Source organism: Cavia porcellus, unplaced genomic scaffold (assembly GCF_034190915.1).
Source record: "Cavia porcellus strain 051 isolate PalLab524CR breed Dunkin Hartley unplaced genomic scaffold, mCavPor4.1 scaffold_3, whole genome shotgun sequence".
Taxonomy (NCBI): domain Eukaryota; kingdom Metazoa; phylum Chordata; class Mammalia; order Rodentia; family Caviidae; genus Cavia; species Cavia porcellus.
Window position 1 is genome coordinate 105,613,928 of NW_026947486.1, and position 16,912 is coordinate 105,630,839.

General features: G+C 36.3%; 1 protein-coding gene across 8 annotated transcripts in view; it reads right to left on the reverse strand.

The window, feature by feature from the left end:
* Mcf2 (MCF.2 cell line derived transforming sequence) overlaps nucleotides 1–16,912 on the reverse strand; it is a 99,582-nt gene that overhangs the window by 49,946 nt on the left and 32,724 nt on the right. For 6 of the 8 annotated variants that reach the window (XM_063246467.1, XM_063246470.1, XM_063246469.1 and 3 more), the window contains exons 2-4: nucleotides 12,752–12,820; nucleotides 6,021–6,135; nucleotides 4,600–4,690 (exon numbers count right to left, since the gene is read on the reverse strand). In XM_063246467.1, the coding sequence (XP_063102537.1) occupies nucleotides 4,600–4,690; nucleotides 6,021–6,135; nucleotides 12,752–12,820 (275 nt within the window). Of the gene's footprint in view, nucleotides 1–545; nucleotides 975–4,599; nucleotides 4,691–6,020; nucleotides 6,136–12,751; nucleotides 12,821–16,912 lie in introns of those variants that run through there. The other 2 variants (XM_063246473.1, XM_063246472.1) reach the window with 1 other exon arrangement.

Consider the following 16,912-nt stretch of genomic DNA (forward strand, 5'->3'; position numbering starts at 1 on the left):
AGAATTTTGTATCTTTTAAATTAAAGTTTATGCTTGATCAAGAATTGAATCCATAATGATTGAAAATCATTACTTTCAAATTTTTCACTTATATAGTAACAGCCAAGGAGAGCTGCCTGCGTAAGTGCTGATGAAATTGCCTCCAGCCCTATCCACGATCTCATACTATACTTGACCATGGGCAAAGAAAGGGTAAATTCTTTTGTTAGATATTATTTTAAGTCATTATTTAAAGCTATGCTACCAAATGATTCCAAATTGCTAACATATTTTTAAGAAAATGACATAATTAACAATGCTCTTCCATAAACCTGATGGCATTTCGATTTTGAAATGATATTTTTTCCCTCCTCCACTTCTTTCAATCGCCCTATGTCCGGTTTCACAGTAATCACATCAATGCAACCCATGCAAACACAAGACTCCGTCCTCTCCGTTTGTCCTTAAAAGCCCCACTCAGCACTTTGGGCCACAGCACCCTGCTGCAGCATCTCTGCACTTGAACTTGGGAACAGGCTTTCCAGGACTGCAGGCAGAGCCCTTACCGCATTCCTTCTGAACCTCATCTTGCCTCTCGGGGGATTTGCTTCTGCCATCTCGCCTATACACAATTACACTCTTCTTCTCCAATTGTCAATGCAACATTGATGAAATATGAGCTGCTTCTTGGGGGAGGATTTTTTTTTTTAAAAACGGCATCCAAAAATCTCTATCAAACAAAGCTACCTTAGCGGCTTCCATCAACACCGTGGCAACGCTAGAAAAAAAAAAAAAAACCACTATCCCTGATTAGTCAGCTGACAGATCCTTCCCTGCTGCTCATGGTAATTCGCAGCTGACACGTTTCCCCAATTACTTAGCTTGATTGAACCTTGTGGATTAGCTTGCACTGGGCAGCCCAAGAGAATCAGGCAGTTCTGGGAGTGGAGGAAGGAAAAACCCACTCTCCTCCGGGCAGTGTGGATGGGACTGGCTTTCTCTTCTGCGCAACTGGATTTTTAAGGTGGAATGTTAGGAATCTTTGTGAAGGTAGTATTAGCTGATCCCTTTGGCCCTGTCCTCTCTGCATCTGTAAGTTCCACTTCAGTTCTGCACGCTATTCCTTTTTGTTAAATTGTCTTCTGGATTGAAGCATTAGAAAACGTTACAGTTTATTTGGTCCTGATAATAATCTACAAAGAATGCATATATTTTCTAAGATGGACAAGATCTTTTCCCAAATCAACTTTCCGCTAAATAACTTTAAGACAGAATTTTGAATGTTCCCACCACAAAAAATAATAAATGTTTAAGATGACATAATGTTAATTACCCTGATTTGATCACTACACAATGTATATATAAATCAAAATATCACATGGTGTCTCATTAGTATGTACAATTATGAGTCAAATCAATAATCATTTTTAAAATATGTCCTCTCATTAGTTATGAAGCATAACCTAACTGCTTTCACTTAGTTTGGAATCCTAAGTTCAGATCTTCACACTGAATTATATGGTTAATTCATGGACACTCATTTAAAGAAATACACCAGAGTTACCTGTCTACACATGGTACCTTTCACCAGAAACCCTTTCTGAATGCCAACTTTTGCTCTTGACATTACTCCAGTATTTACCTTTATTTAAGGGACCAAAGGTATTGATGGCTGATATGTAATTAATGTGCTGTTGAGTATGTGCAGAGAAATTATATCAAAAACAGATATATTTAAAATATTCAAAAGACACACAGCTAAACAATCTATAGCCAGTTACATGTCACAAGAATCCCCTATGCTTGACCAGTGCCACTGGTTTGGCAGAAAAGAAAAGAAAAGAAAAGAAAAGAAAAGGACTTTAAGTTCTGAGCTCTTTACCGTGCATACAGTGAAATCTCACCATCCCTAGGTACACAGGAAGGGGAGCAGCCCTGCCCAAGAATAGAATCATTGCTCCTCTATTGACCTTTAATAGGTAAGATCAGAGACCTATTCTTACATGCCTCTGTTATGGAAAAAAAGACCTCTGCTCCAAGTAAATTATTTGATTAATAGCTACAAAACTTGATACCAAAAACACTGATGCCAAAGGACTAGCACCATGTGCTGATTACTCAGACAATGAAAATTAGTTTAATCAGGCTGGTCAGTGCTGCCCAAAGGTATAAAAGCTAGGAAGTAAAAAATGTTTTCTTGCAAGAAGTGCTCTATTTAATAGAAAAGTATTAATTATTGGCATAAACCAAAATAAATTCAACAAACCCAAAGACCAACCTAAAAAGCCACAAGGGGAATACTTTCATTTCACCCCAATAAAAGGGTTCAATAATCTATGAAAGACAGATTTAATCACTCCAAAGAAAGTCTAGCTTTTGCTAAAAAGCATTGAACTTAGTTCTGCACCCATAGGCCATTTGGAAAATGATAGAAAATAGCAGGTAGAAAGGGCACCAAAAGGAATTTATGAAATTCTAATTTTTGCTCTGGATCATTTGGTTTCTTGACTATTTAACTTTTGATTCATCGCATAACCTTCCCAAAGTGCAAATATAAATTTAATTTCCTCATCCATGGGGTAATTTTAGTGATAGCTACGTACAGTACTTAAGTAGGAGCTGAGGAGAATCAGCACTAGTTAGTAAATGCAAATGCTTTTGAAAAAGCAAAAATATACAAAGGAAAAATTTTCCATCTTATTTTAGTAACATGTTGGGCTCTAGTAATCTTTTTTGTTGTTTATAGTTAAACAGATTTTTTAAACAAATAAATAAGAAACACCACTTTGCTAACACTCAAGATGAGGAAACTCACACTGGATATGGATAATGGTCTCATTCATCTTACCATGTGAGTTCTAGTCCTGGGGGCAGGTGCTTTCTGATGATAGTGGGAAGCTGTGCCGTGCTGCTGCATGGCGGGGTGACTCTAAGTAACCATAATGTACTGCCTCTTTCAAAATATAAATACAGAGCAAAATAAAAGATAGGAGATATTCGAGTGATATTTTGTCAAATGTGAATGAGAGATGGAGGGAGATGGAAGGGGAAATGAATTTAAACAGAGAACTGAAAACAGAATGCAGATGCATTTGTACATTTGCAAACTCCCCACAATAAATGTATTCAGTATGGACTGCAAATGTGTACCAAGAAATAAAAAACGAAGAATGAACAAAACTACAAGAAAATCTTTGGAGTGTTTTCACTGAAAATAAAAGATAAATCTTTGAGGAAATATTTCTATATTCCTATATATGATGTATACATGTATCCAAACGTTATGTAGTACTCCCCAAATAGGTATAATTTTTAAGTTTTTATGGATCAGTTAAAAATTTAACTCCCCACTGGATCATACATTGCTGAGTTCTCTGATTTTAGAACATAGTTATTGAAACAAGAAAAATGTTAAATACAAAGAAAAAATTTCAAGTGGTTGATGATGTTGGAACTTCAAAGAAAAAAATCATATTGATTCCCTGCAACTTTGGTCTGATAAAAGAAGTGGGCCACGTGAAATTTCCACACACAACTCCAATCCTGTCAGCTCAGAGGGAGGCTGTGAGCGCCTCCTCTCTCTCATTTTGGAGAGGAGGGGTTATTGGGAAATTGAACCTAGGTACTGTGTACTGAACTATATCCCCAGAGTGTTCTTTTATTTTAAGATAGTTTTATCAGGTCATTAAATTGCCAAAACCGGGCTAGAATTTGAGATCTTCTTGTCTCAGCCTCCCAGACTGCTGGGATTCCAAGGATGCACCACACCTGATTGTGTTGAACAATGTGACTGCATCCTGACAGCCTAATAGGGTAAAAACCATCTTGACTGTGGACACAACTGAATTTCTCATGTTACTATTTTTAGCAACACTGTTACTTTCTCTGGCTGCCTCTGCCTCTGCCTCTGTCTCTGTGTCTAGCTTGGGAAGCAAGGGAACAAGATTCCAGTATGGGAGATACATCATTTCATAGGTGACTTACTTTTCTACCTTTTCCTAGGAAATAAACAAGTGTAGAAAGATGTACACCAGCCAAAGTGTTACAATGTGCTTATTTGTGGGTGGTTAGATTACTATTGTTTCTTAGAGAGAAAAAAAATACAAAAAGCAAACAAAAACAATAACAAAAGCAAAACAACAACTACATAACAAAAATAGTGATACAGGATTTCAAACCAAGATGTCAGGAATTTAATAATGGTTGTTACATTGCATATTGTAATCTTCAAAATGGTTGCTTAGGTTACCAGATACAAGTGGATTACTAATTGTTTTAAATTTTCTTCTTTATATTTTTCTGCATACCATGAGTATATGACATGGACGTTTTCATTTTTTTTTAAAATCCTACAAAAATTTGCCTTGCTCTGAAAGACATACAGAACCATGAGACTTTGCTCATTCCTAACCTGACCCACTAACTATCTGTTCCTTCAAATTCAGTTTGACATTTGGGGAGCTGCTGGCCACAGTCCACTCCACAAAACCTTCTTTGTATTTTCTCTTATTAGCTCATGTTTTTTTACTATCTCCATCAATATCCAAATAATCCATACCCCCAAAACAAAAAGTATAATGTAAAACAAAAGTAATTACTACAGAGTGCATAGGTACTCACTGAGATTTTCTGTAGAGAGATTTTGAGAGAGGACCACGTATCCAATCTTCGATCCAGAATAAGTGTAAACTGACAGTCAGATGCATTTTGCCTGTAAGGTAAGGGAAAATAATAATTTTCTGTTAATAATAACCCAAATCTGCTACGTAGGTCTTTATTTTTGAATATTTCATTCTCACTTGGTATTTAAAGACAGAGTTAGATTTGAAAATCTATTACAAGTGCTATCTTTAAAAACCAATTTTATTCTCTGTTCCTCTACACTCTAAAATTTTTATGTTCAGCACTACTGCCAATATTTAAATAGGAAAGGGATGATGTAATGAACATGTCTTGCTAAAATGGAGTTAGAATATTGAAGTCTTGGCCATGGGAAACCCAAAGATTGCTATCCTTCATAATGCCATATCTAACTTTTCATGGTAATTCATCAAAAGCTAAGAATCAATTCACTCAGAAAACTATTGTTAAATACATGTTTGTATCTCAAGTCTGTTCCTTGAGGAAAGTGAGTTTAATGGATAATGTAACTTTTATTTGTTCTACAAAGATCACCTTTCAGCTTCAACAAGTATGTTATAAATTCACTCTTCCAAGACTTGATTTTAGTTCATGAGGCTCTTCAAGTGTCACCACCCTAGATTCCTTTTCTTATTCTTCCAGGTAACTGGAAGATGCTCCCTTTAAACACTTTGTCTTCAGCACTCAGGAGGCTGAGGTAAGAGGACTGCTGGGAGTTTAAGGCTAGTTTCGGCTACAAAAGGAATTCAAGTGCAAAGTGAGTTTGAGGCCAGGCCAGCCTGAACTGCATAGTGAAACCCTATCTCAAAAAGTAATAAGAACTGTAGGAGTAATAAAACCCAAAATGTGTAAATGTTATTATAAAAAAGAGAGGAAAAGAAAGTGCTCTAAAGGACACAACTGCAAGTGTGTTTAGGTGTGTAAGACAGATGACCATATTACTGAGTTTTTGTTGGATCACTGAACACAACTGTTTGCAGTCTCACTGTTTGAATGTCCATTTTGTATGCTTTAATTTTGTAATTTGAACAACTCTTTCTAAGATGACAATATGTAATCTATTAACTAGTGATTTCTTACTGTTTATTTTTTTTGAAATTCTTTATTACTTGTACCCTTTTATTGTTTTGTTTTGTTTTCTTTAAATAAAATTTAAAAAAAGAAACCGTCTCAAAAAGACAAAAAAAACTGTCTTCAGCATAAAAAACTCTAATGCAGTTTTTTAAACTTTCCACTTTAAAGAGATTTTAGTTCCAAATAATTCTAATATCAATTTAGAATTCATATTAATATAATTAATTAGCTGATAATAATAGCTATATTCCACCATTTTTCTGTTACTACATTCAAATGAACATTTAATATAAAGCAAATTCAAACTATGTAGTAAAATACTATACCGCACAATAGATGTCAGATAAGTGAGCACTTTTGCTATTACTTCTTCTGGTATACATTTGAAGTTGCAGTTTTCTGGAAATGTAATAATCCAGGCATTGTCCTTTCCCCGGCCTCCTAAAACAGTAAAACAAATCAACCAAATCAATTTATACGACAACAACATAAGGAAGGATGTTTCACTTTGAAAGACTAGCGTCAATAAAGCTTCTTTAAGGATGACGATTTCTACCTAAACCAAATCCACCAAGCTCCTCGCACTTTAAACACTGGCAGATTTCATGAAATACGTATAATAAACATGGGTGAAGAAAAGCTGGCTGCCCAAGTTGGACAGCTAAGGGAAACTCGGAAATAACCATGAGTCTAAATTCTAAATGTCTGATTGATAGCTTGACAACAAGTAGAAAACTGGATAAAAATCAGTCTCATAAAGTCATGATGATCATGAAACACTACATGGTATGATCTATAGGAAATAGATGAGGATCTAACATATTTATGAAAGAAACAACAGAAGAAATTATAGCAGCAGTGGGATAGGGGATTTTTAGTTCAACACATAGATCACAAATTCTCTAAGGGTTAAAATTCAATGTGTTACCTGGACAGGGCTCAGATATACAGGAGGGAGAGGGAATTAAGGCCGCCCCAGGCCCCACCTCTCAGGCCCTGGCACCACACAGCTGGAGCAGTTGCATGGATCCAGGGGTAGGTGAGGGTTCCCTGAGCTCATGCCCACAGAGCTCTAGAGCAGGGACGAGTATTGCTGGAATTAATCAGTAATAAATAATCCTGACCTTTCATTTTGGGGTAAATTGCGATCTTGCCATCTGTCCCCCCCACCTAGAACTGTAGGTCTACCCAGCCTGGAAGATGAGACACATTGATGAAAACCACCTAAGTGCAAACATGTGTTTAGGCAGCTGGCCTAATATCTGCATAGAGAGCAGGTACTCAATAACATTAAGTGCCAAATGGAATTTGAAAAATTATGTTAGGAAAAATTATAGGAGATAGGCCAGAGATTTAACTCAGTGACTCAAGTGCTTGCCTGTTAAGTACAAGGTCATGAGTTCAATCCCCAGTACCAAAAAAAGGTTACAGGGTGGTTTTTGAATTGAGCTCAGTAATAGAAACTTTTGATAGATTTAGTTATAATTCTTATTTGGCTGCTTTTAAGTGACTATATAAAGGTTTTTAAAATTCAGTGAGTAACAAAAATATGACAAATGTAAAGGAGTTAAAATAGAATGACAAAAAATAATCCAAAAGAAGGAAGAAATGGGCCAAAGATATGGTTCAGTGGCACAGTGCCCGCCTGGCAAGCACAAGGTCCTGACTTTGATTCCTGATACCAAAAAAAAAAAAAAAAAAAAAAAGGTAAAAATGGAGAAAGACCAAGAACAAATGAGAGAAAGAGAAAACAACACCAACATGGTAGACTTAAATCTAACCTTATGATTAATCATATTAATGTAAATAATCTAGACATTGTATTTAGAAGTAACATCATGAAACCAAATTAAACAAAAAACAAAGAGCCAACCATATGCTGCCTACAGGAAAGCAAATTTTAAATATAAAAGTATAAATATACTAAAAGCCAAAGGATGGAAAAAGATATACCATGCTAATACTGATTTTAAAAAAGATGTTTAAATTTAGATAAAGTAGATTTCAGAGCCAAGAATATGACTAGATAGTAAGAAGTTCATTTAGGGGAATGATCCTAAATGTTTGTGAATATAATAACAGAGCTTCAAAATACATGAAGCAAAAACCAATGGAGCTGTTAGGAGAAAGACAAATCCACAATTTTAGTCAGAAATTTCATCACCCATCTGTCAATAATTGAAAAGATACGAAGACAAAAATTTTGTAAGAATATTGTGAAAATGGAGAGATATCCTGTGCTCATGGGTAAGAATAACCAATATAATAAAAATGACCATACTTCCAAAACTGTTATACAGATTCAATGCAATCCCAATCAAAATTTCCATAGCATACCTCATAGAATCAGAGAAAACAATCCTAAAATTTATCTGGAACTAAAAGAGACCCAGAATAGTACTGGCAATCGTGGGCAACAAAGACAAGACACAGGGCATCACAATCCCTGACTTGAAATTATACTATAAAGCTACTGTGATAAAAACAGTGTGGAACTAGCAAAAAAAAAAAAAAAAAAAAAAAAAACAGACCGAAAGATCAATGGAACAAATTAAAAGATGCAGAAACAACTCCAGACACATTAAGCTACCTTATTTGACAAAGGTGCCAAACACATTCACTGAAAGAAAGATAGCCTCTTTAATGAATGATGCAGGAAAAACTAGCTCCACACATGCTGAAGAATAAAACTGGACTCATATCTTTCACCACATATTAAACTAAAGTCAGCATGGATCAAATATCTTAATATTAAAACAGAAACATTAAATCTGCTGGAAGATAGGGTAGGTAAAACCTTGAAGACATTGGTGTAGGCAAAGACTTTATGAACAAAAACCCCAAATGCACAGGAACTATCACAAAGAATCAATAACTGGGATCTCACCCTACTGAAAAGCTTTGGCACAGCAAGAAAGACTACCAACACAATGAAGAGACAACCCACAACATGGGAGAAAATGTTTGCCAGCTGTTCCTCAGACAACGGATTACTATCAAGAACATATAAAGAACTCAAAAAAATCAGTCCTCCCAGATTTAAAGATGCAATTCTAAAATGGGCATCTGAGATGAACACACACTTCTCAGATGAAGAAATGCAAACAGCAAATAAATATATGAAAAAATGTTCAACATCACTCATTATTCAAAAGATGTAAATTAAAACAACACTGAGATACCATCTCACCCCAGAAAGAATGGATGCCATCAAGAAATCAAGCAATAACCAATGCTGGAAGGGCTGTGGGGGAAAAGGAACAGTTCTCCACTGTTGGTGGGAGTGTAGAGTGGTGCAACCACTGTGGAGATTCATCAAAAAACTAGGGTTGGAGGTCCCATTCAGCCCAGCTATTTCCCTTCTGGGTATCTTCCCAAAGAATTAAAAACATCATACACAGCAATATACGTACATCCATGTTTATAGCAGCACAGTTTGTAATAGTTAGCTCTTGGAAACAACCTAAATGCCCATTGACTGAGGAATGGATAAAAAAGAGGTGGTATTTTTATCCAACACACACCACTCAGCTATAAAGAAGGATAAACTTTTATAGGTAAATGGATGCAACCTGAGAACATACCCTGCAGTGAAATAAATAAGACACACATGTGTAAACATCGTATTGTTTCATTAGCGTGAGAAACTAAAAGAAAAACATGTATATATGTATGTATATAAAAATAGTTAAGATAGTTATTCTACTGATTTCTCTGAGTTTGCTGAAGAGAAAGATTTGGGGTGGTATTGTTCAGACAATTGAATGCAGCTGTCTTATGCTCTGGGTGAATGATCTGGGGATGACAATGAAAAATTTATGTACCATCGATGCCCCTGATTGACGTGTTTTGAAATTGTATTGTAGCTTTTCCTTCATCTTCTTCTTTTCTTACTTTTTATCCTTGAAATAAAATGGATTTAGAAAAAAACAGGCTGTTGTGTACCTGAACAAATGTTCAACCAACCAACATGGCTTATTCAACATCTATAGGGCACTCCAGCCAATAAAAATAGAATACATATTTTTGCTTAGTTCACATGGAAAAAATCAAATTAATCATTTCCCTTCATCTTTATTAAGAAAAATTTTGAAGAATAGTCTTCATTCTCAAATTACCTTTGAATCTAGGCAAAAATTAACTCAAATGATTAATTTTCAGTATATGATATTCTAAAACTAAAGAGCAGAGTAAAGATAATCATTGAAAATGATGGCATCCACTTGACTCTTCAACAAATTCAAAAGAGAAACTGTGCAACTCTGAACCAAGAAACTTACCAAATCATTCAATAAAGGATCTCTATAAAGCTAAATATATAAATACTATGTAATTTAATATGTATCTGTATATACTATGCATTTGCTCAACAAGCTGATTAAGCATTCTAGTTAAAGACAGAACCATCTATCACTTAGGCAAACTACACCTATCAAAGGACTTACCATTTCTCTAAGAGCCAATTATCAGACTAATCTATAAACTATTGTTACCACTGAGCACCTATAAGTACTGTACTAGATAGTAAATTCCTGAAAAAGGAACAAAAGAGCTACCTATATTCTAAATCAGAAAGTTTTCATTGCTGTTCTCCATTGGGAATGTTTTTTTCAAAAGAAACCATAAACAGAAGCAATGCAAACACAAGTACAAAAAGCACCTGAGGAAAGCACTGGAGACCTCTGGATCAGGGCAGGAAGCCCTAAGAATGGTTCTATTCCTAACATAGCTTGGAAACACTGAGGGCCAGGGGCATGGCTCAGTGCCAAAGCACTGACTAGCATCCAAAGAGACCCTGGCTTCCATCCCCAGCACACCCTCCACCCAAAAATTATTAGTGTCTTCTGGTGTTTTGCATTGAGTGTGTGGTTCATGTTGCTTTGCTTTGTTTTGTCTTTTGTTGGTGCTGAGGATGCTAGGGCCTCCTGCATGTTAGGCAATTGCCCAGGAGACAATGACAAGTGTAAGTCATTGTCTACAAATTGTAAAAGTGAACCTAACATTCCACTAACTTTCCTAAGACAGAAGAGTAGTCCACATTTATCCTTGAAGCATACGTTCCAAGATCCTAAGTGGCCTTGAAACCACAGACAGTATCTAATCCAGTACAATGCTCTTTCCTACATGCCCTTCAGGGCTGTGTGCAGCACACAGTCAGTCTGTCCTTCTATGGTTTGTTGCCCTGATGGTTCTTCCGCAACAGGATCTTTCTTGGCAGTGTGGGAAATGGCACGGGCTGTGCAACCACTGTATCCCTGAGCTATAATCCCAGGCTCTGCATCACTATTCTTGTGCATTATGGCCCTTATTAAGAAAAATAAGATTGTTTTTAATACAGGACAAAAATACATGGAAGCACAACTGAAGTTTCAATTACCCATGATCAAGTACGGTCTGAAAATATTAAAAACAATCTGTGGTAGGCATTGTTGCTTTCCTATTATCCTGCTTCCCAGTTCTGTACTAGTTTTACTGCTTGCTTTTGCCTGGCTTTTTTGCTGTTTTGTTTTGTTGGGATTTATTGTCTTTAAAATAAAGAAAAGAGGGCCAGGGATTTCGCTCAGTGGCATAAGCACCTGTCTCCCAAGCACGAGGTCATGAGTTCGATCCTTGGTATCAGAAAGAAAGAAAAGAAAAACAATAAAGTCTTGTTAATCAAGCCCCATGAATTCACACTTATAACTAATTAAAATCATTAAAAAGCAAAGGGCAGACTGAAGCATCCAATTATGATCACCTATAAAGTAAATGTTTAGTAAAATGAGCACATAGATGTCATTTTAGGAGAAATAATTAAAGAGAATGTTAGTTTCTTGTATTCTCAATAGCTGAGAAGTACTTATGTAAAAATGATACACATAATGGTAAATTCCTCTTTTCTCAGTTTAATATAAATATGTTTCATTAGCATCATTCAAATTACTCTAATACTTTAAAAGAACTCGCTTGTTTTTAAGCAAAATTCTCCCAAATATCTGACCAGGGGCAAAAGGGGCAGGACAGCTTACCATACTTATGCCTTTAAAAATATGTTACCTAGTAGCATCATTCATAATAAACCAAAGGCAGAAGCAACCCAAGTAGTATATCTATCAATGGAGGGATGAATAAATAAAATGCAGTATATACCACAATGGAAGGGCATTCAGCCTTTAAAAGGAAAACCATTCTCACACATGATACAACATAGACAGTATGCTAAGTGAAATAAGCTGGTCACGAAATGACAAACACTATATGATTTTCCTTATATTGGGTATCTAGAATTATTAAATTCACAGACAGAAGGAAAATGGCCATTCCGAAAGAGTAAAAGGATGATCAAATGGAATGAGGAGTTACTAATTAATAGATACAGTTTCAAGTTTGCAAGATGAAAAGTGTTCTGAAGATTTACAGTGGCAATGTCTACACAAAAATGTGAATACACTTAATCCTGCTGAACAGTCCTCTTAAAAATGGGTGGAGTGGTAAGTTTCTTAACTTATTTTATGATTTTTATTAGTACATGTTTTCAGTACATAATATGTATTATGTGTATCAAAAACCATATAAAGACATACACATATTTGAGAAAATTAAGTTCCTTTATCATGAAAGTGAAACTCTCAAAACAAAAGGAAATGCCTGCTGCTTAAGTAGGATGACTTGTTGATATTTTCAATAAACCTTTGAGTAATTAAGAGTTCTGGTGGAGGAGCAAAGGAAAATCTCGAGTAAGCTACTTTGAGTGGAGCATGTCAGCCTTCCTGCACCCACCTGGGAGACAGAAAGCCATATTCCTGCCTCACGGGTATTTGAACACTTGTCTGAATGTTACATGCCCTCAACTGATAAGATTGATCTTAATCACATATTTAAACACCCTTAAACCTCTATCCCACAAATGCCCATTTTTAAGCAAGGAGCTATACAATAAATTAGTTTATTAAAACAATACTTCTTAAATATGTCTATGGATAGAGAAAGAAAAAGAGCTATATAATACATGGCAAACTAACTCTGGTGATCAATTCATAGATTGATCTGCACTAAAAACGTGAGAAAGTTTGCTTACCCGAGAGGAAGGCGATGTTTTGCATTAAGAAATGACTGATGTCCTTCACACAGAATAGCAGTTCTCTTTCTGTGAAAAACAAAAAAGACAAGAAACATCTATGTTAAATCACAACTACAAAACATCCATGGTTTTTTTACTGTGATCAAAAGAGCTCTCTGCCCAGCAGTTCTGTTTCTGCAGACACACGATGGGTCTCCTCTTTCTCTTCTCTGTGGGCAGAGCAAGAAAATCATGTGGGACCCGCAACCTAGATCTCAGAATCTCTATCTCAGATGCAAACTACTCTCGCTCACAAGAAACTTAAGGAAAATAGTGTAAAATCCAGAGCATCTGGATTTGTTTGAAAGGAGGATAGTCACGTGACGACACTGTAACACATTGTCTTCTGCTTCTGATAATGCTGCTTTTCTATCAGAATTTCTAGGACCTTTTTTTCTTACTGCATCCTTATAATATCGCTGAAGGAGATATTATCATTCCTTTACAAGTCAGGAAGAAAGTCTGCAAAGAACTCAAGGTTAGTGGGAACCATGTGGGCTTCTGAGTCACACAGGCCTGGATTCCAACCCAGCTTGATGCATTTGCTAGCTGTACAAACATAGGCAATTACTTAGCCTCTCTGAGCCTCAGTTTCCTCATCTGTAAACTTAGCATAACAATATGTATCTCACAAAGCATTACGCCAATGACATGTAACATAGCTGGCATAGCAGCCGGTGTTCAACAAACAGCATGCCAACTCATTTCTTACCATTATGCGTGAAACAATCTGTTTGATGGTTTTAGCTGTTCTAAATCCTAAGCACTAACTTGAAATGTTCAAATATACTGAACCCTATGGGGGCCAAAAATCAAAGTCCATTATCTGCCTCTGTTCCATGAACAAGGATAACTTTTTAAAAGAAAATAAATAGGTCACCGCACCAGGCTATTTTGGATTGCTGGTTTTAATGCCTGTGGTTCCACATCTCTTACTGAGACCATATTTTCCACCTGGTCTCTGATGAAAAGAATCTTCAAAGTCCTAGGCTCCAGTGGTGTCAGGTTGGTAGTGGATCACTGTTCCTAGTGCTCCACTAGGGGATCGCACTATATGGATATGGGTGTTCAAGCCCAGTCCTTCTCAAGGGAATTAAACAGGCTCTCAAAGAGTCACGTTGTTACAGAATGAGCTCCCTAGATTTGAAACATAAAGCAATTAACTTACACATTTATTTTCATCAGGTACAAGTCATTAAAACCTATAAATGATCAGAGCATAAAAAACGATTTTTAAAAACATAATTAGGCATACACAGATTTCTATTCATGTTTAGGTCCCTGGAAGATCCCAGGCCAAGGAACACATATTGATGTTTTCAATTATTCTCTCAATGTTATGGTTGCTCACAAAAAGGATAAGTTTAAACAGTCACGAATATGTGACCAACTGATATTTTTAGGCCTGGAGACCTAGAAGAAGGATTATTAAAAGAAGACTAGAATTCTCTCTGTCCTCACAAGCCTAAAAAAAGTAGCAATGTTGTCTATGGTTTAAGTGGAAGAGTATTCAACATAGAAATATTCCTACATAATAAGAGACCTAAATTTCTCCCGCCTGATCAGTAGAAATACCTCTGAAGAGAAACTGGAGAATTTTATATCTGATAGATGGTAGATCTGGAAGCACTAATATGCACAACTCAATTCTTCACATACCAATTGAGACGTGTGCATAGCTATAAAAACTATGCCTGTTTACTTGACAATTTAGATATTCAGGTAATAGGACAGCATTCAAGAGAGTGGACCAGGGCTAGGACTTCATGTCAGCTGAGCCACTGAGTGGCTCTGTACTCGCTGCCTACTACTCCCCCCTTGACCCCCATTTTAGAAGTGGGGACAGTATATCAAACACTAAGGCCCCTCATATTCTAGGAGATCCCAGAACAAGTGAAATCCACAGATAGAGAAAAATGCTTAGTGTTTTCTATTCCTAAAATGTCTCATACGATTATGTCAGCAAAAATAACATTTCCATAAAAATAAAAAAGGCTAAAATAATGCTAAGACTTTTAGAAATTATCAAGCCTTGGTTTGGAAACAAGAAGGAAGAAAAAAAGAACACAGCAAAGGCAACAAAATATGTAACGTTATCACTGAGCAGCCTTAGAGGACAAGGTGAGATTGTTCTAGAAAACGAAAAGGGAGCAGGATACTAGATAGGAAGTTGTGATCCTGTGCTACACTTTACTTGGTATCTGACCATCCTGCATTTACATCGGTTTCCTCTAAAATCTAAAAGCAAGGACAATATGATTTATAATGTTTCTCTTACTGACCCTTTAAATAGTGTTTTGCTAGAGACTGAGAAATAAAAAGCCTAACTCAGAAAAGTTGGATCAAGCCCATATCACAGCAGGTTCCTTGTTGACTTGATAAACAGTTCATAGGAAGCTGTTCAAGCTATTCTATATGGGAAGTTCAATTAAGCACAAAGAAAAGCCATATATTCTCCTTACCCTGGATAAGTTAAGCCCAAAAAGGGCTGGTCAAGAATCCAAACTAAGGGCTGTAACACAGCAAACAATCTGACAAGCACCCCTGACAACACCCTAATAGAGATATTTTTGAACTTTATGAACTCTGCTGAAGAATTTCATGCTTATACAATCAAACACAGTCGGGCACGAATTGTAAACAAATGGTAAGGAACACACTTGCCAATTTACTCCTCCTACCATATGCACAGGACAAGAAAGCAATAGTCAGGCTGCCATTACCTTGACATAAGTGGCAGAAATACCATTGATATTTCTTTTATAATAAAAAGGTAGTTGTGCATATGAGAAAATAAGCTCAGACTTTAAATATGAAGTTTTAAAATCCTATGAGGTATGGAAAGTCATAGATTTGAGGGAAAGAAGGTATATCCATGCAATCAGTTGCTCCATTTGATGTCACTTGCAGAAATACAGACACAACAGGTGTCACCTTGGTATACAGTGTACTTTAAAATTCAGATTTATTATTACTCACTTTTTAAACAAATATTTATTGAGCACCTACTATATGCCAAATACTATCCTAAGCTGTTTTTAGGCAGATGTTACTGGAGAAAATAAAGGTTCACAACCAAGACAATTTGTGAAATACTGAAGATTAAACACAGCAATATTACCCAGCACTTACCTACACACACTGTGACTATATGGCCTTTGTATGCAGTGTTCCAAACCTATTTGATCAAGTATTCCTTTGGTTGGCTGGCTGTTTGATTTTTCCCCTCAGAGAATAAAAGACAAATAGAAGGTAACAGAGAAAGCTATAAATACTCCATATGAAGAGATACTTTGTTTTACATGTCAGAGCTAACTGTAGATGAAATAACTGCCATCATAGATAGAGAAATTCTTTCTCATCTAGTACCATTCAAAGATCCTATAACTCTGCAATGAGTTAGCCACAGAGGACATTCAAGGGTCTAGCTGGAGATGGATCGCTGATCTTTCAGGTCTTACTTTTCCAAGACTCTATGCCTCCATTGTTGAGGTATAGATTGCCCTTCCAGGGAACTTAAATTCTACTGGGCCCATTAATGACTCCTACAGAGAAAATGATAGTTTAAAAGCTTAAGTAAATTGGTGTCTACAAGCCTCCCCATTTTATCAAAAGTGTTTTTACTACAGATCCTGGGATATAAAAATGATCATTCTAAGCACTGAGCCTTGATTTCACAAAAACGCGCTCTGGTGTCCACTTATCCCCTCTCTAGGGTTCTTATTCATTTTCGACACAAGAACTTGAGTTCTAACCCATGATTCACACGCAAGTCACTTTGTCCGTATACAACAAGACCATCATGGTTAATAAACTGCTTAAAGGAGCAATGCATCTACTCACACATGCTTTCCTAAAAATAAGAGACAAAAATGGAGTACAAACAAGTAAAAATGGAAAGTAAAATAAAGGAAATGTCAACCAGAAGGATCATGGCAATCAGCCTACTGTCACTACCAACATAACAGGCTTTGGGGGGACTGTAGTAAATGATTAACATTAGATGGCATTTGCAGAGCCACTAGCACTTGCCAGGCACTGCACAAGGCACTGTAAATGCTATTTTTCTGGTCCTAGAAACCAGGGACATACAGGCTCAGAAGGGCTACTGTTAATTTA